The sequence below is a fragment of the Phalacrocorax carbo genome, chromosome 8, assembly GCF_963921805.1.
Source record: "Phalacrocorax carbo chromosome 8, bPhaCar2.1, whole genome shotgun sequence".
Taxonomy (NCBI): Eukaryota; Metazoa; Chordata; class Aves; order Suliformes; family Phalacrocoracidae; genus Phalacrocorax; species Phalacrocorax carbo.
The window spans coordinates 5,123,868-5,149,694 of record NC_087520.1 but is presented as its reverse complement, the minus strand read 5'-3'; the positions used below and the strand labels follow the sequence as shown (position 1 = coordinate 5,149,694).

Here is a 25,827-nt window from a genome sequence, read left to right as displayed (position 1 = left end):
TGAAAAAAAAAAAAAGGATACTAAGCTTTTAAATTAGACACAGACTCCTTATTTAATACAAACACTGTAAAATGAGAAGAGATGTATGATTAGAGTAATTTTTCTACCTGGAATTTACACCCTCACATACAAAGAATAATAACATGCAGAGCTGCCTTGCGTTGCGGCATCATGCCATCGGACTTAGATACCACCGCTTTCTTTGATTTCATTATTCAAAGAAATAATTTCAACTGTCTGATTGAACTAAGGCTGTTGATTACTTTCTCTTGCTGCCTTCATATCTGCTCCCTGACAGATCTGGCTTACAAGAGCCATAAGAAATAAAAGGCTTCTACTCACTGTACTTTGGTAGATGTGCAAAGACTCTTAATGGGGCATGGTGGTGCCTGGGGACCTTTCTGGCAGAATGAGGCCTGTTCAAGACTTTCTCCCACAGTAAATGGATACTCTGCTTGCTTGTTGTTCTTTCAAACACCACCACCAATGAGATTACATTGGACAATAAATCTGTCCGTTGCTGGAGAACACCAGTAGCCACAAGACTGTTCTCAGAAAGCAGGCTGCATTCAGAAGATAAGAGATGGAGATGAAAAATTTAGGGAAGAGTGAAAGGGAATATCTCAACTGTTGAGGTGAAAGTGTATCAGGTGTCATTTCAATGAAACGAGAAATAGGTATTTCCAAGGGAAGAGTCAAGGAAGAGTCATGGAAGAGTCAAGTCTCTATTTCTTACCAACAGTAAGACAGCAGTATAAAAATTAGCATGGGGGAAACAACATACAGAAGGAACTTGTCAGCTAGATGAAGGGAGGGCTGAAAGTTTTGGTATAGCAATATGTTTTGCAAGAAAAAATCCTGATGCATCTTGCAGGGAAAATGCGCTTAAGATTCTTGCATGGATCCTACTAGGTCCAACCAGTGGCTGGCTCTTGAAAGAGAATAAAGGGCCTTGGGGCCCAGGATGCTCAAGGTTATTGGTTCAGCAAGATGAAGGAACCTTTTTTATTTTTTATTTTCTGATGGGTTTTAAAGGAACAGATTTGGAAAAGCTGAAATAGATTCTGAAGACCTTGAGAGCCAGAAAACCTGTAGCCTCTTTGATTCAATAGAGCTGCTGCAGGTAATTTCTGTGATCCAGCAACACTGAAACAGAGAACCCCCTGAATGCACCTACCTGAGCAAGGCCGCTCAAACAGCAGCGAAGTCTGTGTCTAAACAGCTATAATATGGCATTTAAAACATGGATACTGTTAAAATGCCAAGAGAACTAGTTCTGCACAATATCAGGATCTCTCAGAACAAGTATCTTTCTGAGATGTTAGTACCTGGCTTTACTTATTCCTGGACTAAAAATGACAAGGTTCTTTATGAAGGTCATTAGAGAAGCACATGGATTTCTGCCTTTGGGCCCTTTAATACATAAAAACGGTGTTTGAAGGGTCCCCTTACATTCTTAGCTAACAGATTATTGTGCTTACAGGAAATTTTTGTTTTAATCTAAATTCTAAATGATTTGCAACTTTTAGACAGCTGCAAAGATAGGAAAACTGGCAAGGCACACAAAGGAAAAGAACTAAAACAAAAAATCCACACAAACATACAATCCCGGTGTTTTTAAAAGTCATTATGCTCTCTGGAATAAATAACACAGCTTCTAAACTCTGCCTGTTCTCATGAATTTTCATAAGAGAATTATTTTCCTTTTCATCATTATTTTTATACCAACATAAAAAGGGATCTCAGACACCAAACTATGTAAAAATAAAATGAAATGCCTTGAATTTCAAAGGAGGAGGGGAGATAGCAGGAAGTTCATAATTAAAGCTGAAATCTTCTCTTCCACTCCTCAGTTTGTACTAATCTTCAGCAGCCACTGCTGAACCCTGGGTTTTGCTTGCTGTGTGAGATGCTGTAACTTGGCGCAGGGTGCTTAAAGTGAGGTGCGCAGCAAGTTTAATACTTTTGTTGGTATTGGCTTGCTTTCCTTCCTTCTGTGATGGCCTACGTGTTTTTTCCCTGTTACCAGAAAAGAATACTTTTTAAGAGGATGAAGGTACCTTTTCTCCACCCAGGATCTGATTATTTTGATATTAAGATATTGTATTGATCAGGTCTGCCTCCTCCCGCTGGCGGAGCTTGCCAAGGTCTCTGAGGAAAAGGAATTGCTGATGGCATGTGAGATTAATCTGAGCTGTCACATTTGTTTGGGAGGGAATGCTGATCCTCGCTCACTGTGCTTGTTCCACGCAATTAGACAGCTTCAGAATTGTTCTCACCAAATCTGGCAGAGCAGTCTTTTCCACCATTTCCCTGCTACAGCTCACATATCTGGTTACAGCGGTGAACCCCGTGTGGCTGAGGAGCTGTGCAGACAGAAGGGTGAGAGTTACCTAGTCAAGCTAAAAATCAGGGCAGATTTATCGGCAGCATTTAATAACACCAGAAACTTCCAATGTGACTGATGAATCTCCCAGAAGCTGCAGATGGACAAGCTTTAAAATGTCCTCATTTTCAGCCAAACACAGGGGTCTGCCAAGAGTGTAACACCATCGAAACCTCAGTGTCTCCTGTCTCTGCAGCCATTCAGCTGCTAGGCAGAATGAAGCTGTTGGGACAAACTAGTGGGCTGAAATAGGTGGCGGACCCACACTGGGATTTTTATCAGCTCTGTGTCCTCCAGGGAGGTTTATAACCCAGTCTCATTTATTCTAGCACTGGCAGTAGTTCAGTCACATGCAACACATTCCTGACTTCCACACTCCAAAAAGCCTTACAGCCCCCAAAGTGCAAGGTTATTTATTTATTTATTTTTCCTGAAGCAAAATGGTTCAGAAATCTTATTGTCACTTTGCAACTGCAGGGGAAAGTCAACACCCCCTCCCCAACTAAGCATTCTTAGACAGTTCAGCTGCGTTCTGCTTCATTATGTTGATTTTGCTTTTCCTAAGGCAAATAACATGCAATCCTTACAAAAATTGACACGTTGCTGGTAGGGATGAGAAAGTAAATGCATTTTAAAAAATACAGTAATAATTCTTGCCCTTAGGGCACTAAACCAAATGTTTCTTTTTAAAAATGACTGCTCAGTACTTCTGTTGTGTGAATACTTGCTGCCACGGTACAAACAATCAGTTACAAGCTGTGCTAGCAAAATATTTGCCCCTTCTGACACATTTTATTATGAGAGAGGCTTATTAAAATCTCAAGAAGGCTACAGCAGATTAAACTGTTGAGGATTTTTACAATTAGCATCCATTACCTAAGAATTCATATATGATTTCTGAATAGAATTGGCTTGTCAAAAAACAGACAATTAAAAAAAAAAATCAATCCCAAAGGTACCTCCAGAGTGTAGTCAAAATCCACTATTCGAGGTTGGTTTGGAAAAATAATCAGAATGCAGTTTTCCATGTCAGAATAAAATGAATGTCAGTGAAATGCATGCTAACCAAACCAGTTATAAATATTATAAGGAGCTGGGTAATTTTAAAATCCCATCCTTTTAGCATCTAAATAGGCTAATGCTCCTGTTGCTTATTCAGCACTGCTGATTTATGGAGCTCAGTACTACGAACGTCGAAACATTCTGCTGAAATTCTCAGCATATTTAGTGCTGTCTGTCTGGTGATTTGATGCTAGAGATGGAGCTCATAATACCTCTACCATCCCCAGCTTCTCAAATGAGGCCATCAAGAGCATTACTCACCTTATATCAGGCTATGTCTTAATGAAAGGTGACTAAAGCTTCAGGAAGGTCCCAAACTGATAGACAGAATTTACATAATCACATTAATTTATGATACTAACCCAATGCACATGTTCCAGTCTAGAGACAGCATGTGGTGAAACACACCTTTAGGTAAAGTTTCAGGATGAATGCAATTGATGTACTTGCAGAAACTGCAAGATGTACATTTCATGAGTTACCTCCACTGAGTTATTAAAATTTCACTTTGCTGTGACCTTGAATCATGAAGCCTAGCAACCGTGCATTACAAACCACCCATTCTTCCCACATTCTTCAAATATGTAGCTCCGTAGGCTCTCCTACCCATGGAGGATCAAGTTGCCATTAAAATGCAATGTAGCAAGGCATTTACACTTTGAAAGTTTCAGCTTTTTATAGCAGCTTCCTCAAAAGTATATTTTACTGTGTGAAGAAGTGAGACTCAACCAGTGACATATTTAGATATACAGCATAACATTACCTGGCACTTTTACAGGTTTTGTTTAAAAATAGGTTTAAATACTTCGCTGCTAAGGTACTAAACAGGAATCAGTTCAGTGCAGATAATGCTGTTGGCTGAATATGTGCCACCTGACTTTCAGTCACTCTTTCCCACCTGAATTTCACTTCAGCATATGTTTCCCTTCATCTCGCTGTGATCAGCTACACGTCTATGTCCTCACCACTCTGATTTTGTCCCCATTCGTCCTTTGTGACTTAGCTTATGACAGACTAATGGACGGAACAAGGCTCAATGTTTCTTCATCTCTATTAACTCATTTGTCCTAATCCTGAACTGACCATCTCACTCATAAGAAACGGCCACTCTTGACCACGTTTTTCTTGTGTACTGAGGTCTGTTCCTGTGAGCACCCACATGGCTTTCTCAACAGTTGCTCCTTGATCCCCTTTTCTCCACTGTCCTTCTCCTACTCAGTATTGATTCCTCGTACCCTATTCTTGCTCTTAATCTTTCTTTCTACCATTTTCTCTGCTGCTCTGCTGGAAATCTAGGGACTGCACTATTTTTTTTTCTTCACTAAAATATCAGCCTCTTCTTTTTTCCCCAATGTTGTTGCATTTCTTCATAAAACCCTTTTTCATCTCTTAAAACCTACTGTCTGCGGCCTACCTTCTGCCTGACTGGTATTGCTGACTCTCTCCTCCAGTCCTATTGTCGTAAGACCTGGTCGGCTTGTTTAAGAAGAATTTTATAACATTTTGAAAAAAATTGCAGTGCCTTTTCTTAATGAACGTTGCATTTAACCACTTTTATTACAATCCTTCAATGTGACTGCTCTGCTCCGACCTCCTCCCAGCTGATCTCCTTTTCCTCTCACTTTTCCCCTCCTACTTCTGGAACTTCCTTCTGCTTCACTCAGTCTCAAAACTGAGGTCCTTTGGAGAAGCAGTTATTTCTTCACCTACTCTTAACTATTCTTTCCATCTCTCCATATCGTACTAAGTATTATATTCTCTCTAGGTGGTCTCTTGATGTCATTTTGGTGCTTTACCTGTAATAGTCTAGTCTTCTTATCTTTCTACACTTGAATCCTTGGAAGTCTGAGAAACTTTACAGGTGTCCTTCCTGGTTTATCCTCTGTCTCTTCGTACTATTACTGTGACCTCTTCTCAGGAACATCTTGCCCACATTAGAAGCTCTCTATGTCAAAACCATGCGTACAATATTTCTTTTCATGTCAGCTTCCCTATTTTTCAGTCACTGTTTCCCTATCATCACATTCATCATGTGGACTTATTCTTTAACCATATCCTTCCTCTCCCTGACGCAAGCCATTAGCACGTTATCCTTCTGCTTTCCACTATGCCCAAGAGGAAAATACCACGAACTTAGCAATGTCCTGTATCTTCTTCCTAAAATCCTTTCAGATCACCTGAACAAACAATCTCACATTTTTCTTGTTTAGAAGGTATTCTTCTCCTATTTTCAGTCTGTATGCTGTTTAGGATACAAAATGTACTTTTACCTTTAGACCTATCAGAGTTCTGGGTCATTAGTAAACAATACTTTTGGAGAGGGAAGGAGGTATTTGCAGAGGTAAAATACAGAATATGAGTTTGTTTCTGGAAAGATGGAAAGTAATTTCAGAAGGTAATTTATGTGCTCTGAGATACATCTGCATGAGCCCATTTCCTTTTGTACAAAGGAAGCCAAAGGCTTGTTAAATCTTACTCTGAGGGTTGCAGTATAGTAGCTGTAAGGCTGCTTCATATATCAACAGCTGTGGTTTGGATTCACGCTTTAATGATCCTCAATTCTTTCCTACCTTTTAGAATTTAGCAGACAGCCCTATAAACAGGTGAACTGGAGTAATCAGCCCACTGAATATCAGGAACATTGACACTTCAGCTTGTGTTTTCTGACCAACAGTCTACAGACAATTTATCTCATCTTGATCATGATCCCAAGGTGTCAGTGAGAGAGTTCATCTCTACTCAGCTGTGAAGAGAGCAGGGTTTACATTTCAGCACTCGACATGTTGCTGGTGTGCTGTCAAGGGCTGGGTGACACTCATTACAAAATTAATAACTCTCATTGCACCTCATAAAAAATTGGAATATGGGTTTCTGAAAGGACTACAAACCTCAGTTATACCGGCAGCTGGTTCAAAATGAAGCAAGAATTTATGAACTAACAAAGGAACTAATTAATAAAACCCTCAGACTTCTGAGCTCTTCCTTTGCTAAGCTAAAATACTGTTGCAAATGAAAAATTTATACACAGATAAAACACAGGAGCTCAAGAAATTAACTATGGATGAGATGCTAAGCAGGAATGACCACAGTGTAATTCAATTTGGCAGTCTTGGGCTTTAGGTAAACCGGATTAGCTAAGACTAGAAAAATCTGTCAAAGGACCTGAAAGACGTTTAAAGCCAGGTGACTGACCAGAATAATGGCACACAGCATCACAATGTACAGCGATGAAGAATGGACAGCGTAATTTATACAACGAAAATACAAAATGTCCTTTCTGCTCAACATGGACCATCAATTTAAATGCCAAGAAGGCACAAACAAAGAATTTCTAAACAAGAGGAAAGGAAAAGCAGAGGGCATATAAGTTCCCTGGATTTCTGTCTGTTAAGTCATCTTCTGAGCAAGTCGAGAGCCTGGATGCTAGATAAAAGCAGCAGGTTTGATTCTTTATTAGTGTTTTCAACTCTTAACTAACCCTATTCCCTTAACTTCTTAACTCATTAAACAAATGAGCAAAAACCCTTACATTTTGCTTTACTACGAAGGTTAATTAGTGTCCCACAATTGATGATCATTGATTGTAACAACTAATTAGAATGGTTTGTTCTGTTTCATAAACGAAGATGGGTTGCATGGTGATCAAAGCTAGAGGCTAGGTAAACCAGCAAAGCAAAATTCCCAGCTGTCACCCCCCATACATACTAAATAACATTTTTCTAGTTATCATCATAATAAAGCTGTGACAGAGTTAGAATAACAAAGCTAGCGTAAGTAGACCGTATTGGTTCTTACTAAACTTTATATAGTATGAGTGTGGATAATACAAAGATAATTCTCTTTAGTGGCTGCATAAATACAGGAAATACAATCATAAACCACATCAAAGCGCGCATTAACAGGATATTGCTGTGGACCAGGTAGTCTGTGAGACATAAGGCATGCAGCCATCCAAGAATCTGGCAGGGTATGGGAAGCTTGGTATGCTACTGCCAAGTAATCGCTTGTTTGAAAGAACTCTTCTCGCACGTTTTTTAGAAATGTTGGGTTTGGAACAAGTGAAAGGATGAGGTGTTATAAATTACTCCCTCTCAGCTATTTTGACCTCATTTTCTAGAATTGTCATTGCCAACCTACTACTTCATTTCTTGTGCACCAGGATAAGTAGTTGGTGCCTCAGTGGCCCTGGTCTTGAAACTGAGAATATGGAAAGCTTAGAAACATACTTAATATTTCTTTCTCAAAGAAGCAAATGCCAACGAGTTCAAACCGACACAATCCACGGGAAAATGGATTTCCTTATCTGTAAAAATGCTGAAGGAGAAGAGCTGATCTTGTAAAAATGTGTTACTTACCTAAATTCCAAGTTATAGCCTATTTTATATTAAAAGCGCTTCTGTGTTAAAACAAAATTTACACCAGAATTCGTTAAAAAAGAAACATCAAACTGAAATATTTCAAGAGTAGATGAAAAAAATGCTTGGAGTAATTCGACTGAACCTTATTATGTGTCTCAACATGATTTTTTTTCAATATTTTGTTAAGATGGAAAAATGATAAAACCTCCAAATTTGTGAAGAGACAAGAAAACAATTTCTTACCAATTCTGACACAGAATATTAATAAAGCGATATACTGAGAGTGATTAGATCACCTTTATCCTCTGTATTTTATGAAGTGCCTTGAGTTTAATACAGTTGGAGGGCTCAATATTATTGCCAGTGAAAGGAGAAAGGAAAAGGGGAAGAAGAAAATTTGACAAAATTGCAACATAATCTGAAGTCTTAAGACTCCTTCCTCCATCAGCGACAGTTTAAATGTCACTTCAGAACAAAGCATCAGTTTTGTATCTTAAGGTAAATTGTAAACAACATGTTAAATTTGAGTGTGAACTATAAAAAGTTTGCAAAGATTTATTTGCAAAACAAAAATAGCTCAGATGGTTTGAATATCTTCTCCAAAACTTTTACAAAAGTATTCCTTTCTAGTAGTGTGCGCTACACGAACAATTGACAGATGACTGATTCAGTCTGGGTCAAAACTGGGACTGCAGTAGAAGGCTCCTCTAATCCCAATCGTAACTGTCAGGACAGTCCTGTTCCTCCAAAGTACAGTGCTGAAAGAAAGATGAGAAAATCTAAAGATGAGAATATAGGTTAGGCCAGAGGACAAGTAAAAATACGTAAAAATAAACAGGAGATAAAATATATCGGTGAAAATAATTGGGATTCCAATGAACTGCACAGCAGGCTTTAGCCCTCAGGTACAGATTCCTTTTTTTAAAAAAAAGTAACCTAATTTTGAGATTTTACAAGGTTGTAAAAGAGACTCAAGGTAGAAAAATTGTTCTTTATTTTACAACTGTGTTGTGTTGTATAGGAGCACGTTTATTCTGATGGGTGAGATAACATAAGCCCTCATTAAGGGACAAAATAATTTCTTTTCAAAATGCAGATCTTCTAGGCAGGAGACAAATACAGAGACTGTCAGAGAATATTTATTTCACGACAAGTGTTGCTGCTAGAGTTAAAGTGTAATATAAGCAAAATACGGCAGTAGTTAGTGTGATCATATCACTATGTGTTCACAAGATTTGTGAGATTTTTTTCCCCCTGAATCCTGCAGGTCTAGCAGCAACAACTTTGAATGCTCTGAAGCATTTACTTTTCCTGGAAAAGCAGGAAGAGAGACAATGGCAGAAGTTGCCCATTCTTCAGTATGCAAAGAGAATTCTAAGGAAAAAGGCTAGTTGAGGGCTACTGGGAAAGCCTTCTTTGCAATACCCACTTATTAAAGATACTGCCCCAGAAAATGGAAAAGAAAAGAGACTGGGGATTTTTTTAATCGTTGGCATTTGTCAGAAACCAGTGAAGACCCAGGCAAAGGATTTCATGTTTCAGAAATCATAATCCAATATGTTTCACCTCTACCATTGCAGAAATAAAATATGAAAGCAGCAATGCTAGATCCCTTCCAAATAATGAAAAGAGGAACGAAAATGTCTCCGGGCACTTTTCCAGGAGCAAAGCCATACTCTGTCTCTTGAGATAATAATGAAACAAAATAATGTCTTATTTTCTCTAGGTACAAATGATAATTGAATACTCAAGTCATTTGGGGGTAACTATGTGCTATAGACTCTCTTCACAACCTTAACTTAAAATAAATCTGTCGTATCATCAAGACAGGAGGTGGTGGGTGATTACATCAGATTTTACTGACTTCTCAAAGGTGGTATGCTGGAAAGACGAAATTCCTTTGCCAATTAACCCCAAGAGAAAGGAATGAAAACTACAGTCTTTGAGGGAAAGCCATAAGGAAAAGCCAATAACCACTTACCAGAAGATCCAGAAGGCTAGTCTACCTGAGTCACAAGGCTTGAACCTCTCTTTGTTACTTTCTACATTCAAGGTCTCTTCACCAACCTACTCGCATTTCTGAGGCGAGAGACTTTCTTGTCAAGAACTATTCTTTATATTCCTAGGAAATGTTTTGTTGAATTGACAGGAAAACCATTTTGTCAGAAAACTCCAGAACATGTCTACTCAATACTTACAGCTGAAAGCTTGTCTCATCTCTGTTTCTACTTTCTCAAAACGTGCCAATGTAAAAAAAAAACTGAGCAGGGAGCTCAGCTGCGCAAACTGAGACTGCAAAGACTATACAGATAATTCTACAAAGCAAAGAGCTAATCCAAGAACATAAAAGAAAAACAAAAAACCCCAAACCAACATTTTAAGTACGGTACCTAATTGCAATTTTGATTTCACAGAGGTGGCATTTTTACGCTGGCTGCAATACAAGTTTTCTTTTTTTTCTTGTTTTAATATACTAATTAGAGCAGGAAGTAACTGTGGAATCTGCTAGAAGTTTTGACTTTTTAAATTGCAATCACTGAACATTCTGTATTTACTTGCAATGAATCTTTTAGGATTTCACTGTTAAAGTAGAGAACATAAATCCAATTGATAGCGAAATGAAGGCTTGATAATTCTTCCGTAACTGATTTGGAAACTTGTTAATCTTCCTTCCCCCACTATTCCACAAAGGTTTAATAGCACAGATCTGTAGAAATGTTTTCTGGTAATTACACTTCATTAATGTAACAGAATCTATCATGATATATTTGCTATTTATTTATTTATTTTAGACAGCTTTACACTGTAGCCAGTTAAGTGGCTTAGAATGAACATACAGTCCTTGATAAAAGACATACCACTGACTTTACAGATTAGGAAGGTGAATATGGATCCTCCAAACATAAAATGACCCTGGAGGCTTCCAGCTCTACAGGCATGTAAGTATGAGATGGGCTTTAATGAATCAGTATTTTCCTGCTGATGAAAGTGAATGTTGGGAGTTCAACACCGTCTCATGGACTGCCTGCTCACAGCCACCAGACCATCAAATCCACCAGGCCAAATCCTGAGAGCTGTGGGGTTATGAAACAATAACTTTTCAGTTTTAAGAAGCCATGAAAGGGCTTGGTATGAGATAAAATTTGATCTTTTGACTACTGACACTGAGAATTTAGCACTGACTTTCACAGCAGATTCAAGGGAGAAAGAATGAAAGGAAGAGCTCAAACCACCTCCTTCTGTTCCCTTTTAGATTTTGAAGTTCAAACATCTGATTACCTCTTCCAGTTATTAGAGAGACCACACAAGAGTTTTGCATTGGCGATATGGACTGTCATTACAACGCACATCGGCTTGGTGTTTCCTTCCTTGACTCCCTTAAAAACTGGATGAACAGCAAGAAGTGTAAAGTATTACACAGCAATATCAAGATTTTTTCCTCCCCTTTTTTTAAGATACAGAAGATGTCCACGGGAATGAAATTATCGTATATTATAAGACTGGTTTAAGTCTAGAGATACAAGCAATATATCTTTCACAAGCAGTGCCTACAAAGTTAATAGCACAGCATTGCCTTTCCATAGTTCATTTCAAAGTGGAACAGTGATACCCGAACAGACATATTTAAAGATGCAAAATATTTTGGGTTGATTTCTAATCATCATTAGTACTCCCTATGTACAGAGCTTTAAACAGACTGTACCTCCGTGGCTCATGTCCATAAATAATGTCATTCCTGGTTCACTGGTTGAATTAATCTGATATAAAATGGCTAAATTGCAAACCTGTAGGTTAAGCTCTTGAAGAGCTCTGGCAGAGCACTAAGCAGGCAATCATAAGCTTATTAATAAAAAGAGAATGATAGAAATTGAAATATTAAAGTAGTGGGAAGTTATACATTAAAAGTTAATTTCGATAACATAACTTGAACCAAATAAGAAAATGAGTGATGCAAGAAGCTCCTTTTTATTGTTTTCATATGCTATTTCTTTCTAAGAGTGCCATTAGATGGAACTGTATGGCTGTGAAAGGGACAAAACACCTAAGACTACCTTTTTCAACTTCTTATATTAGCTGTCATTCATGCCTTTGTTGCTAATCTATTTGGAGCTGGCAAACCTATGTGGAAAAGGTCTTCACAGGGTAAGTTTTTTGCAACCTTTAACTGAAAAATGAAAGCCAAGACACTCGCTGATGAATTCCTCAGGGTGGTCTTGGATATGGCTTCATCATTTTTCCTAGTGAAGTTTTGTGCCTGAATTGATGAAGGATGTTGAACAAGGTATGAAACTCAGCAGAACTCTGCAGAAAACCACTGCCATCTTTAGAGGAGCCAAAGCTTCCCACCAACAGTGCCATACACGCAGGGCAGAAAGCTCTGAACTATGCAAGGCGAGAGGTGTAAAGAGTCTGGCTCAACTCACTAGAATTTTAGCCTGTTATTACCAATGCCTTTCACTGCTACTGCGAGGCTTTAGAAGCAATAACAGGAAAATCACCCAAAGTGTAATGATAACATATAGAACTGTTTTACGAACAATAACGATCACTCTTTGGTAGGCTTTAAAGTTATATATGTTGACTCTGCATCCTATTGGAGATACACGATCGTAAAAAGGAGCAAACTGACCAGCATCAAATGAAATGCAATATTTTTTAAGGCCTAATTTGCAAATTTCATACAAAATATATTGTTTGTAATATTCACTGCAATTGGAATATATAATGCCATTTATCAAAAGGCATATTTTAGAATGCTGCACGTTCGATATTTTCTCCAATATAATGGGATGCTGGAAACTGAAGAAAAGCTTTAATAAAATTCCTTCACTGTAAATATCAGTCCCAATCTTACAAAAGCATGCCTTTTATTAGCACAAAGACTTTTTCACTGAACACATTCATGTCCTGGGGCTTCTACAGCAAAAACCAGCAACAAATTTAGAATCTCCAGTAAACAGATTATTGTATAAATACAGAATAATTTTCAGAGCATTGGAGGTCATTTGTAAACATTAAATAATAATTTCTGACTGACTGGATTACTCAAGAGATTTAAGATAAGGATAAACAGCAAAAATACAGACACGTATTAAATATTATAACAGGTTTGTTTCCAGCAATTCTGTGGTTAAGATTTTTCACATATAGAAAATACAAAGAGCGTGAACTGGGAAATAGATCCTTAATCTACTGGGCTGTGGAAAACCAAGAAAAATTGCAGATTCCAGGTCCTGTGAGGATTAATGTAGTCATAGAGAGTCAGCCAACAGCTCAAGGCAAGAACACATGCACGTGACACACAAGGTCGATGGTCAAATGTGGTACTGCTGGCATGTATAGGGGGGAGCCTCTAGAACTGTCCTCTGGGGCCCCACATCTTAATATACCCACCTGTTTGCATTTTAATCATAATGATAATGATGATGTGTTAAGGTTGTTTGAAAAAGCATTGAAAATCTAAGAATTACCAAGCTATTCCCTATGCAAAGCCTAACATCATCTTACAGGACAAGGAAACACATGCAGTGGGTCCCATTAAACTTTATTCATTTGTTCATTATTCATTTGTTGGCAAATCTCTTGACATTTGCCAAGCAGATGACATTTATACCAATTACTGTTTTCATTGCTTGCTCGCTTTGGCGTGAGCAAGAGGAACTTTCCAAACAACAACAAAGCCAATGTCCTTTATGCTGTAAACAGCTCACAATCCAAGTCAGGAATAGACAAATGCCATAGGGGAAGTGATTGAACTTTTAACTCAGCCTCCTCCCCAGATATCTCAAGGGAAACAGGAGCTTTTGGATGCTAACTTAGCTTTGGACGCTAGTTCTTGACAAGTTGACAAGAGCTATATCAAGAGGTTTATATGTGACCAATTCTGCAGTCAACAAAAGAACTTACTGAAATAGTAAAAGTGTTGGAGAACCAACTTTGTGTTGCCCTTATTTTATCTTTCGTATATTTAAGTGTTCCTGCTGGCTTGTGTTCCCTATGAACCTGCTGCACAAACTTATAGACACACGCTAACTTTAAGGCATGTATTTTTCACCATTATACATTTAAGTTTCATTTTAGTCAGATCTCAGAGCTCTAAACACTGAATGTTATATGAAGTTTATATGTAATGCTCAGCTAGTTATGGATTGTATTTATTTCAGACTCCCTCCTCCCCCTCTTTTTGTTATCATGTTAATAAAAAACGTTTTGTTCAGAGAAAAGCAGTTTTGGCAATTTTATGTTTCTAGCGAGGACAAAACAAAACAATCCTTGAAACAGGAAACTGCACATATCTCTACCCAATTCTGGACTGTGCGTCAAGCCAGGGGTACACAGAACATGAAAGCCAGAACTGATCTCCACGCAGCTCAGTTGAAAGCCCACCTGGAATACAGATGTCCAAATTGCAGATACGTTACTGGGGCTGATGGAAGGGCAACCACAGGTTTCAAGCAGGCATGGTTAGAACAGGCACTTAAAAGAGGGGATTAATTCAAGAAATAAAGATTAAAATCTTAATAGCAATGACTCAGAGGGCATATAACACCTAAAGATGTGTAAATAGTTTAAATAGCAAGAAGACAAAGTGATAATTTTGGGTTTAATTTCTTGACTGATCTCAGCAGCCAAGCCCAATAAACTCTGCTACTATGCAGGAAAACTGAGACAGTCAAGAGGAATGTCATTGTAAGAGAACTATGAGAAAAGAGTAAGAGCATTTGCTAAGTCTAGCAAAACCACAGAAGGTAATTATTTAAAAAAAAACAACTGAGGAACTATTTAGGAAAACTCCAGAAGTTTTAGCTGGATTTGAAAATATTTAGCCTATTATTAGCAGGTTTCTAACCAGAAGGGTTGAGATGCTAAGGATTCTTCCAAACTGAGTAGAGGGTGCAATAAACATTATTATCTTTAAGACAGAACTTGGTAGGCTAACGAAAAAGTTTATATGATGCTATTGCAGAATTTTTGGACTTATTGATCCAAGAAGTCACTTCCGATCCATTTTTGTGTACTGCTAAAAGCATACAACTAGAAATATTAAGAGCAGGACTATCACAAAGCGGTATTCAGACCATCCAATAATATTGTCTTTAAATGCACAAACTAAACTATTTCTAAATGTTAATTAAAGTGCAGAAAAGATTATTTTCTTATTCTATTCAACATAATAACTTTCTGATGATAGCAAAGGTATCCAGAGGTCCTGAGGTGGTTTTTGGTGAGTGCTCCGATACTGGTCTAAAAGGAGCTATGCAGCCAGAGACTGTGTCAATAACCATTATTTCGTTTTGTGCTTGCAGCATCCTCACAATAGGGCAGAGTAAGACAGGAGCTGCAGCGTAAAAGACAATGACCTTAGCAGAAAGACATTCACCCCAGCAGCCAGGTGCTTGGTGACTGTGGATAAAATACAGTAAATCCCCTGTTGATAGCAAGAACAGATTCATCTATAGCTATGCCGAAGCAGACAGAGATGAAGACTACACACCCTAAAATCCATTATAAAAGAGCTGTGCGCTACCATATGTTTCAAAAATTACTCATATCCAACAGGAGACAGTCACCTTGCACTACTCTAATGAGCTCTAAAGCTGATGAAGCATGACTAGCAACGAGTTACCGGTTCTGGGGAGAGAAGTGCAGAGTGGCTAATTGGCCTCAGGATGCAAAAAGTTTCCCATCTAGGCTATTGGTGACAATCCCCTTGTCAGCTGTTATGCAGTTTCCGTGGAAGATATCTGCACTCTGCCTGACCACACTTCGGCATGTCTACATTCTTCTGCGAAAGGTTGAAAATGCATGGAAATGCCAAAATGCACGGTGCAAAATTTCGGCACTTTCTGCTTTGGGTCATGAACCGTGTTCAAATTTATCTTTAAAGATGACTGTGGTACTTTAAGTCAAGGAAAGTGGACCTTTCCTTCTACATGTTGGCTAATGTTCAGGGGTCTTGCACCTCCGAGTTTTGAAATAAACCGAGTCAACAATGTATCCAGAGCTCAGGAAAGCCAGAAAAAGCCTAAAAGGTAGATGAAGTTTTGTCTATTGAGGGGAAATACCATAGCCAGCTTCCTCCAGAAAATAATAAACTGGAGGACATTTGTGCAGAAACTCCTCATGGCAAGTAGGTCACTCCCGTGCTTCAGAACGGATCTCCTATCATCTTGACTCAAGAAAGGTAGTCCCTCCACAGACTCTCCCTACGGTCTCTTTAGTTAAAAACAATTTACCTTAGGCAGAGCTGAAATGGAGAAATGGCCCACTCAGAGAATGACACCTACAGTTTCCACATTATCCTGTTCAGCAGAGTAATATCTGCTTTTAAAACTGGTGAGTGCTGTTCCAATATTAAGCATTCTTGGACTGAATCCCAGGCTGTTAAAGATGGAGACTGTCTTGGAGGAAAAACTATCGACCTTTGGGAGTTCATGCTTAGATCGTAATTTTCATAATCAAAATTTTAAAAATAACTGTAACAGGGAGTAAAGGATCGTGCCAGACTTGTGCTGTTCTCTCTTAATATTCAGTGGTCCCCTTGAGCACTTGTAGATTGATGGCACATCATACCATGTGCTCTCTGTCTTATTAAAAAGCGACTTAGCCCACATGAGAAAAACAAACATGCCTAATTTCCACGTGTCTATTACTTGTCTGCTGCAAAATCCAAAGCTTTTACACTGTAGCAGAGGCATGCCTTTGTTGTCAGGCCGTCCAGAGATGAAATACTTGTAAAAGCTTTCAAGTTTTCCCTGAGGACTTGCACACATCACTTGCACACCACTTACACATCACATTATGGGATGTACTTGGCTGTGACCTCAAAGGCCCCTCTCTCTTTCATTTTCCCGGATTCTCATTTATTTTTCTGGACAAACAGCATGAGCTACAGTTAAACTGTGCAATGTACCATGAGTGATTAGATATTAGAAAGAATAATAGTCTTTACAGAGTAATGACTGTAGTTTACACGTGGCAAAAAAATGCCATTTACTCCCTCCTGTTCATGTCTAGAACTTTCATTCATAGAGGATTAAAATAATTCTCCAAGATTCTGTCAAAGGTACCCTTGGGAATAATAAACCTAAACTTTGGCAATTTCCCCAGTACAATATATTTGTTTGAAAAAAACCTAATGCAATCTGCTGGGTTTTGTGAGTGTGTGTTTAATCAAATATTTCAAAGCGCTTCTGAAGCAAAAATCTATGCCAGTAGATTAGAGAAATCAATGCTCAGCATTAGAGGTGGATAAAATGTTTTGCATGAAAACATTCTTTTTTTTGTTAGGGAAAATCAGATTTAGTGACTCCAAAACAGTTTGCAGAGAGAGGTAAATATTGTCATATTGTTACTTGGGAAAAAGATTTGACAAATTTGAAATAGCTTTATTTTTTCCAAAAGCAATGGTCAAAAGATTTTAGTGGTTTGTTCTTTTTTTTTTTTTTAATTTTTGCTCTGAACTGGGCAGTTTTCTTCCCTTAATTCTGAAAATGTTAATCAACAGAAGAATCCATTTGGTGCCCATAAACAAATCTGCCGTAAAAATTAACTTACAACTGTGAATTCATCCCAGAACTTCCAAAAACCTCTGGGGATGTGAAAGATAATACTGATATTTACATTTTCTGCATCCAGTGCATATATTAACAATGTCATCTTAATAATTTTATTACAGAGATGTATTATCCTAAAGTATTGAGTGGAGTCCCACATCTCACCATTAAAGTTATGGAGCCCTGGTACTCTAGGAAGACTTCGGTGTCCCAGACACATTTTCTGGCATGCTGCCTACCCAAGATGGATGAAGAAACCCTACTGCAGCACCACTGAAAAGAATGACATTTTTCCTCAGCTAAGATTAAATAATAATTGAAAGAACAGTACTTTTAGAGCAGATTTTCCAAATTTTCTGCATAATTTTGCCTGTCGTGCGTCTGCCAGCTTATACAAAAGCATCAAGAATTCAATGAAATGGGGGAGAATTCACCCTGTCAGGGAGTTACATCCCTTCCCTCTTCATTTTTAGCATAAACTGAAAGAAAACTAGGGATTTGCAGAGAAGTTAGAAATAGTGACACTTTGCTTTGGAAAAGTTCAGAAGAAATAAAAGCTTATTAGAAAAACTAGTTGGATAGCCTCCATGGAGAAAGACAAAAAAAATTAGTAAATCGGAGTTGTCTTGCCCTATGAGTGCCTGGGTTCTCCCATCTTGCTGCGTGTGGTAGCCCTTTCAAGAAAATACGTACAAGTAAAACACATACAATTAACACTGATAAATACACAACAGGAAGCTGAAGTTCCCTTTAGGATATGCTTTTTTCCCTGAATTGTACTTAATACAAAAATGAACAACAATTATTTTCTGAATCAGCATGAAAATGAACAAAAAAAAAAGAAAAAAAGCTATGAACACAGCAAGGCTAATTGGGGAACAAACTGATGTTATTAGTAGATCCAAAGATAATTAATCATCTCCCAGGTTTGCTTCTGTTACAACACCTCATACAGATTGCTCACTTATTCAGGCTTTGATAAACATTACCACATAAATTACACAGAATTAAACATCAGGAGCTTAGGAACAAGCCCTTCCTCTCATCGGTCAGGCCACTGAAAGTGTGGGAGTCAGGCTTTCAGCACGGGAAGATATTACCCCCAAAGGAGCCCTTGCTGTTGTGCCAACCCTCATTAGCATTTAGCGTCAAAGGAAGAGAAAACACAGAGGCAAAGAGGAGAGCAAAACAACGGGGTTAGGGTTTACAGGCCATATATTCAGTGCATTTTAAAAGGTAACTGTTGATCCAATACACAGAGATTGAGGAATAGCGCTGTTTAAAATCCTTGCTTACATGTGCAACTTTTCAGTAAATCCCTAAAATCCCTAAAAATGCATTTGCCGTGATCAAAGACTTTTCTGTAATGCTCCCAAGCAGTTCTTGAACGCAGGTGGGCCACTGACGTTCTTGCAATTATAATTTCCTTCATTCATGAATTCCTTTTTGGATACCATTTAAATCACGAATAGCGCATAGAAGAGTGGTATGAAAAAGCTCAATTCCACATATGGGGATGTTTTACTGGTCTTGTTTTCAACAAGGTCCTTCCTAACCAGAAATGGTGTATCAACCCCAGGATTTGTAAAGAAGGAGAGGGAGATTTGTCTGCTCACTGTGGATGAGTGCAGTTGCCAATGATGCCACGTTGCTCAGACCAAGCTTTTGATGCATAATTTAGAAGAACAAATGTTTTATCTGGAAACTTGTCCAGATCCTTCAACAAAAAATAATAATAATGAGGAACTCAGTAGTGGCCTCTTCTCTCAGCGGAAGTAGCCTCAAAAGCACTGAAGAAACACTGAGTAAATAGCTGGATTTCTAAGTCACAGCAGAAAAGCAGAGGCATTGCCTGATTACCTTTGTGAGTGACACACACTGCAGTGATGAGCTAATTGGTGATCGCCAGTTAAATGGACTGAACAAAGCTGTAAACTCTGCACATGTTAGTACGGCCATTATTTTTTTCATCAATCTTCTTTTCTCATTCTGTTCTTTTTAAAAAAAGAAAAAAAAAGCCCAAGAGTGACATCTTTCCTTCCTGTCAGCTGCACCAGCAGAGACAAATGGCATAAAGTTTTACAGGAATGCAAATGTATGAGAAATCTTTGAGAGATATTAACTACTGCATTTCATGCAAAACTGAACTAATAAAGACTCTTCCTCATAGATCATGTGCAAATCGAAAGGGGTTTTAATCCACACAAAAGATTTCAAAAGGTTCTGTCATTAGTCCAAGGACTATTAAGCATAGAAGGTACCTTCAAATTTATCTTCTATACACTCTTCAATCACTGCTCAGTCTTGCCTTTTCTCTTAACGCCCTGTCCAATTTGTACTGTAAACGCCTTTGAGGATGTGCTGACAAAAACGCTATTATCCGTCTAAAATACCCCCTAAGCTAAGGAAGTGTGGGCTGGGTGAGTGGACAGTGAGGTGGACAGAGAACTGCCTCAACAACAGAACTCAGAGGGTCGTGATCAATGGAGCAGAGTCTGGATGGAGCCTGTCACTAGTGGTGTTCCCCAGGGGTCTGTGCTGGGTCCAGGCCTGTTTAATATATTCATCAATGACCTGGACACAGGGACAGAGCATCCCCTCAGCAAGTTCGGTGATGACACCACGCTGGGAGGAGGGGCTGATACACCAGAAGGCCGTGCTGCCATTGAGCGAGACCTGGGCAGGCTGGAGAGCTGGGCCCAGGGGAACCGCATGGAATTCAGCAAGAGCCAGTGCAGGGTCCTGCCCCTGGGGAGGAACAGCCCCCCGCACCAGCACAGGCTGGGGGGCACCTGCTGGAGAGCGGCTCTGCTGAGAAGGCCCTGGGGGTGCTGGGGGGCAGCGAGGTGACCCTGAGCCAGCACCGGGCCCTTGGGGCCAAGGGGGCCAGCGGTGCCCTGGGGTGCATGGAAAGGAGTGAGGCCAGCAGGGCGAGGGGGGTTATCCTGCCCCTCTGCTCTGCCCCAGTGAGGCCACATCTGGAGTGCTGCGGCCAGTTCTGGGCCCCCCAGTTTAAGAAGGACAGGGAACTGCTCGAGCAAGTCCAGCAGAGAGCTGCCAAGGTGATCAGGGGCTGGAGCATCTCCCTTGTGAGGAAAGGCTGAGAGACCTGGGCTTGTTCAGCCTGGAGAAGGGAAGACTGAGGCAGGATTTCATCAAAGCCTATAAATATCTAAAAGGTGGGTGTCAGGAGGATGGGACTGGGCTCTTTTCAGCGGTGCTCAGTGACAGGCCAAGGGGCACAAGCTGAAACATGGGAAATTCCCCCTGAACATGAGGACAAACCCCTTCCCTGTGCGGGTGCCAGAGCAGGGGCACAGGCTGCCCAGAGAGGCTGTGGGGTCCCTTCCCTGGAGACATTCACCCCCCGCCTGGACGCGGCCCTGTGCCCCTGCTCTGGGGGTGCCTGCTCCAGCAGGGGTGGGACGGGGTGAGCTCCAGAGGCCCCTTCCAACCCCCGCCAGTCTGGGATTCTGTGATTCCCCCTTATCTTCAAGACCCAGGGCTGGCCGCTCACCAGGTGACTGTGGAGAGGAGGGGAGGAAGGAGAGGGAAGGAGGAGGCTACACAGGAGAGGCCAGACTGCCCCTGGGGCATGGCACTTCTCGCAGGCTCCTTTGGCACCCTGGGGTAACCCACAACTAAACCTACTGGCACCGTGAGCTGCTCTCCCATGGACCCACCCCGTGTGTCCTGCCAGCTGGGTCAGGGGATCCCACATCCAGCAGGTCCACTGAGGGCAGGATCAAAGCCACAGCACTGTTTGTGAAATATGTGACAACCGCCGTGCTGCCAGATGTGAGAGTTCCTACTCTAAAGGCACGAGGCTTGCTCTGCCTGAAAGCCTTACAAGATGAGTTAGCCATCACGGAGCCAGGGGCTGAGTAAACGTAAAATAACAAGTTTCCATTTAACTCAATTTTATACACTGTTATTGTATTCCTGCAGTGATTTGAAAAGTGTGCATTCCAGCACAAAGGAAGTGAAACAGCAATGGCATCGCATTGTCACTGCTGATTTCAAAGTTAGCTACACTACACCTGGAAAAATACAGCTTCCTTGTGCTGCAACTCTTCAGCAGACCAGTTAATCAGGTGATGCAAATCGGCGTGGCTCTGTCTGAAAGCCTCAGCAATAACGCAAGATGTTGCTCTCCTGATTACTTTTTGCTGAGCCTACATGCTTTGTAAAGCCACTACAGCAAGTTGATAATGATGCATGAAATGGAAAATCCTTCCAAGCACACCCAAAAGCACTGTGGATATGCAAAGTGATCGCAATGGTGCTGTGTTATTTGATGGTTCTTACTACACATGTGCCCACACTAACGTATTCACGATTTTGCTGGTTTTAAACAGGTGCAACCCCACCTCTTGCAATGCATTTACTCCTGATTAACACAGCCTTAAATATGACTGAAATCAGACCTACAGCAGCATTTAGGTCAGACACAGAAAAAAGAAGAGAATGTTGTGGGACTAAAGATGAAAATCCTTAGTGGTGTCACTCCACTGATTCAAATCAGCAGAGAATTTGGCCTAGTTACTTCCCTTATTGACGTGTCTACCCTCTGAGGCAGGGGTAGCTGGATATTTTGAGAATAAAAACACTTTGGGGACATATGTGCCACTATCACATATCAGCAGTGGTTCTTTCAGCATTACAAAACTTGCTGGAAATTGTCTGGAGAATTTTCAAAGTAAGTTTTCAATACCTTTCTATTCATCTCCATAGTCACAGTACTACTCAAAGGTTAGCTGAAATAGCTGCAGGCAGTGGAGGGATCATAGAGAGATCACATGAAACACAGCCTGGTTTCTGGAAAAAAGGGATATTCAGCTCCTCCTCTGTACCATTACTCTGTACCATTTTGACCACTTTTGGGACATTAAATACTGTAAATAGCTCAGAAAGCATTTGGCTCAACATCTATGTCTATATATCATAAGGACTACTATATAATGCAAGCGCTTTAGATCCACCGTAACTAGAAAATGTAAGACACATAATGCCAAAAATGTCATTAGAACGTAAGCACTGCACACAGCTGTACTCCTAACATCCTTCCAGGGTAAATTCGTGTTGAAAACCAAAGATTAAACACACTGCCTCACGCACATTACACCATTAACTTTGTCTTATCAATCAAAGACAAGTTTGTTTGTTGTTTTTTTTTTTTTACTGGATTAGCTTCCTCAGCCAGGGAGATGAGATGAGACGTAGTACTGGTACATGGGAATCAGATCATCCTGGATTTAGTTTGGCTTAAACAGTTGGAACTAAAATCTCAGCTGACAATGACATTTAGGGACCTGAAGTGTTACAGGCAAATTTTTACTTCCCTACCAAATATGGAAAGATATTGGAGAGCAGTCCCCGGATTTATCACTCAAATGTAACAAAAACAACACAACATATTTTTCTTAAACTACAGACCGACCGTTCACACTTGCCCATTACAGCAGTACAGGTTTTATTGGACATCTGTTGGCAAGTGGAGGGGCTTATTTCTTCAGTTGTGTTCTGGGTCTTGACTCAGAAAGACACTGGAGATACTTAAGACCAGCTTCCTTAGTGGTTCTACTTGTTCTGCTTCCCAAATAGGGCAACGTTAGGTTGTTTTCTCTAAATCTGTTTATAAATTTCATCATTCTTGATTGTTCGTAGCATATTTCAGCCTATGCTCAGTAGGCTTTTCTTTATTCATATCTGCTCTCAGTTCTGTGGTCTAATTTGAACATCTTGGGCAAAGCTTTTAAAATGTTAGCCATTTCATTTGCTCTTAATTCAGTCATACAGCAATCACATCTGGAGCTTTCTGTAATTATGTGACTCCCCGGGGAAATGCTCTATAAAGTTTCACCAACATTTTTCAGTTCTTTACCAAATTTAAGCACAGGTTTGATACATTTTAAAAAAATCTTTATTAATCTCTCTGTAATGGCTTCTAATGAAGTTACTGGAACTGTGGATGTCTCTGACACAACATTTTCATTTCATATTACTGGTTTGCAGATTTTAAAATATCCATAGTTACTGCTCTCTGGGAGGAGAAAGCCACTCCCAGAACTGGGAGAGCATTCTGCACGCCGCACTGCCTGGTGCCCCACGGTCCAGGTCTTTCTGAAACAGACTCAGGTATAAATAAAAATACTTCTGTTTGTTTTTGGAAAAAAAAAGCAAATTAAACTTTAAAGGAATGTTTTATAATTATGTTTTTTAATGTACATTTTGGAGTTTTCTCATGTTACTACTTCTCATCCTACTGGATGTCTAGGAAAACACGAAGACCTCAGACAACACTAAGTTTCCTTACCTGTGTACCAGCTGCTTGCGGCTTACACAAATAGCAGTTTCATAGTCGTGAGTGACACACACTTTGTGTGGGCTGCACTTCACCTTCAAACATGGATCTTTGGATGGATCAAGGGCTATAAAAAACCAAACATATTAAAAAAGACAGTGAGACATGCATATAAAGTTATCTCTTGGTTGACAGATGACAACTGGTTAGAAGGAACACTCCCACATCTGAGCGAATAAATACTTTCCCACTTTGAAGTATGTGCCGTTGGTTTCAGACTGCATGTTAAATAGAGATGTTTAAGTAGAAAGGTAGATGGAGACCTTAAAGACTCTGATTATTGAAGGGTGATCTGAGTCTAACTTGGCATTCACATTAATATTAGACATGATACCTCGGGATGAAGTACTGGTATAATAACCTGTATCGTGCTGTTTATTTCATAGAAAAGTTATGGTGGAATAAAATACACTCACAAAATAACTAGTAGTTTAGAAGCTATCTAATAACGGACATATTGCAGACTGCTAATAAAATTCATTTCACAGATACTGTATAACAGGCATATTATTTTGTAGGAATTATTTTTAACTTTTACTGATAAGCATCTCCTGCCCCCAAAATGCTTGAGTTGAAGAGCAGTAACAACAATAAAATAATCCTGGGCTTTTACACAACTTACATCACCAGCCGTGCTGTTGGAAGTGGGATTAGAGAACATGATGAGTTGTGATCTCAGAGCAAATATGCCCAAGCTGTTGTCTCTGCTGACGCTCCCCAGGGAAAGTTCTTCCTCTGAAGTCAGTCCTTACACTCTCTGTTCTCCTCCTGACACTATCCGGTGCTCCCACTCTTGGCAGTAGCATTGGTCCCTGCTTTGGTCTGAGGCTCTGGTTCCCTGAGGAGCCATCACTGCTGCTTTGTCCTTCTCTCCAGTAGCCTAACAGGATCTGGGGACGGACAGGGACACACCGCCCAGAACTGTACTTCAGCCAGCCCCATGATGAATAATGCAGCGGGCAATCTTCATCTCAACAATCTTAAGTTGCTGGAGAAAAGGACATGGTGGCAGTACAGGGTATTTCTCTCCCTCTGATGTGATGGATGATTTGAGGCACTGCAGCTAGTCAGGAGCCTGGAAAACGTGCTAACGGGACATGCAATCCTGCACTGGAAAATGCAGGGTACTGGGGTTTACTCTCAGGTACCCGCTTTACAGCTTTGATTAGGAAAGATGCCACGAACCTTCCTCCTGAACATATCTATTTACGAATCCGCTGGTTAAAATCTGCCTCTCTATAGCAGCGTGCTGCAAGGCAGCACAATAGTGGACCAGGAGGAGTGAATAATGCTGTACCCTAATGATGATGCAAACAGAGTTAACGGACTGCAGACAGTAAGCAATTACCAAAACCGGCACTTAGCCAGGACACAAGGATTAACACACACGCGCGCGCACACCCTGCCCCCGTTTATCTGAAAAGGGTACCTGGAGGCTGAAACGGCACAGCAAATCACTGCCAATATTCTAACAGGAGGCTCCTGCAAAGATCCCCTTTTAGCTTGCGATGAACCATTTTCCTCAGATGCAACAAACACGCTCAGAAAGGAGCAGTGAGAGCCTGAGGAGCCCCTTCATTTTTTTCTCTTTACACAAAAATGTCTCCTAACCCTAAATGAAGAAATCAACATGTGGCACGTTACACTAGAACTGCACAAACTTTCACACCTATTCAAATAAGTTAAGATATTAAACATGTATCAGAGCCTTGATGCTGTAAAATTAGGATTTAGCTTGGGATCATCCTGTTTAGCATCCAAAAGGAGCAGGAGGGTCTGAACTTAGCAGTGGCATGAGCTGCTCCTTCACAAAGGCAAGAAGGTGCTGGTGCATTAGGCACTGGAGCAGCCACTGGAGCAGCCTCCTGGTCCCTCCAGAAGCTCAGCAGACGCAGGCAGTATTTGTTGTCCTGCCAGTGTGCAAACCTGCCTGCTCCTGCCAAGTTTCTGCAGACTGCTTCCTGCAATGAGCAGTGATTTGGTAATCTTTGAGATAAAAAAAAGAGGAGTGATAGAGTGCTATGCTGGATACCACTCCAATTAGAGCAGTGATCCCAGCTGGGAAAATTTCTTATAAATACTTCGCAGCAATCAAGTCCC

General features: G+C 40.1%; 1 protein-coding gene across 1 annotated transcript in view; it reads right to left on the bottom strand.

Annotated features, from left to right (window-relative positions):
- The window catches only part of SPOCK1 (SPARC (osteonectin), cwcv and kazal like domains proteoglycan 1), a 333,797-nt gene that overhangs the window by 114,656 nt on the left and 193,314 nt on the right, over positions 1-25,827 (bottom strand). Inside the window, exon 4 of the mRNA XM_064458363.1 lies at positions 23,680-23,794. Within this exon, the coding sequence (XP_064314433.1) occupies positions 23,680-23,794 (115 nt within the window). The remainder of the gene's footprint in view (positions 1-23,679; positions 23,795-25,827) is intronic.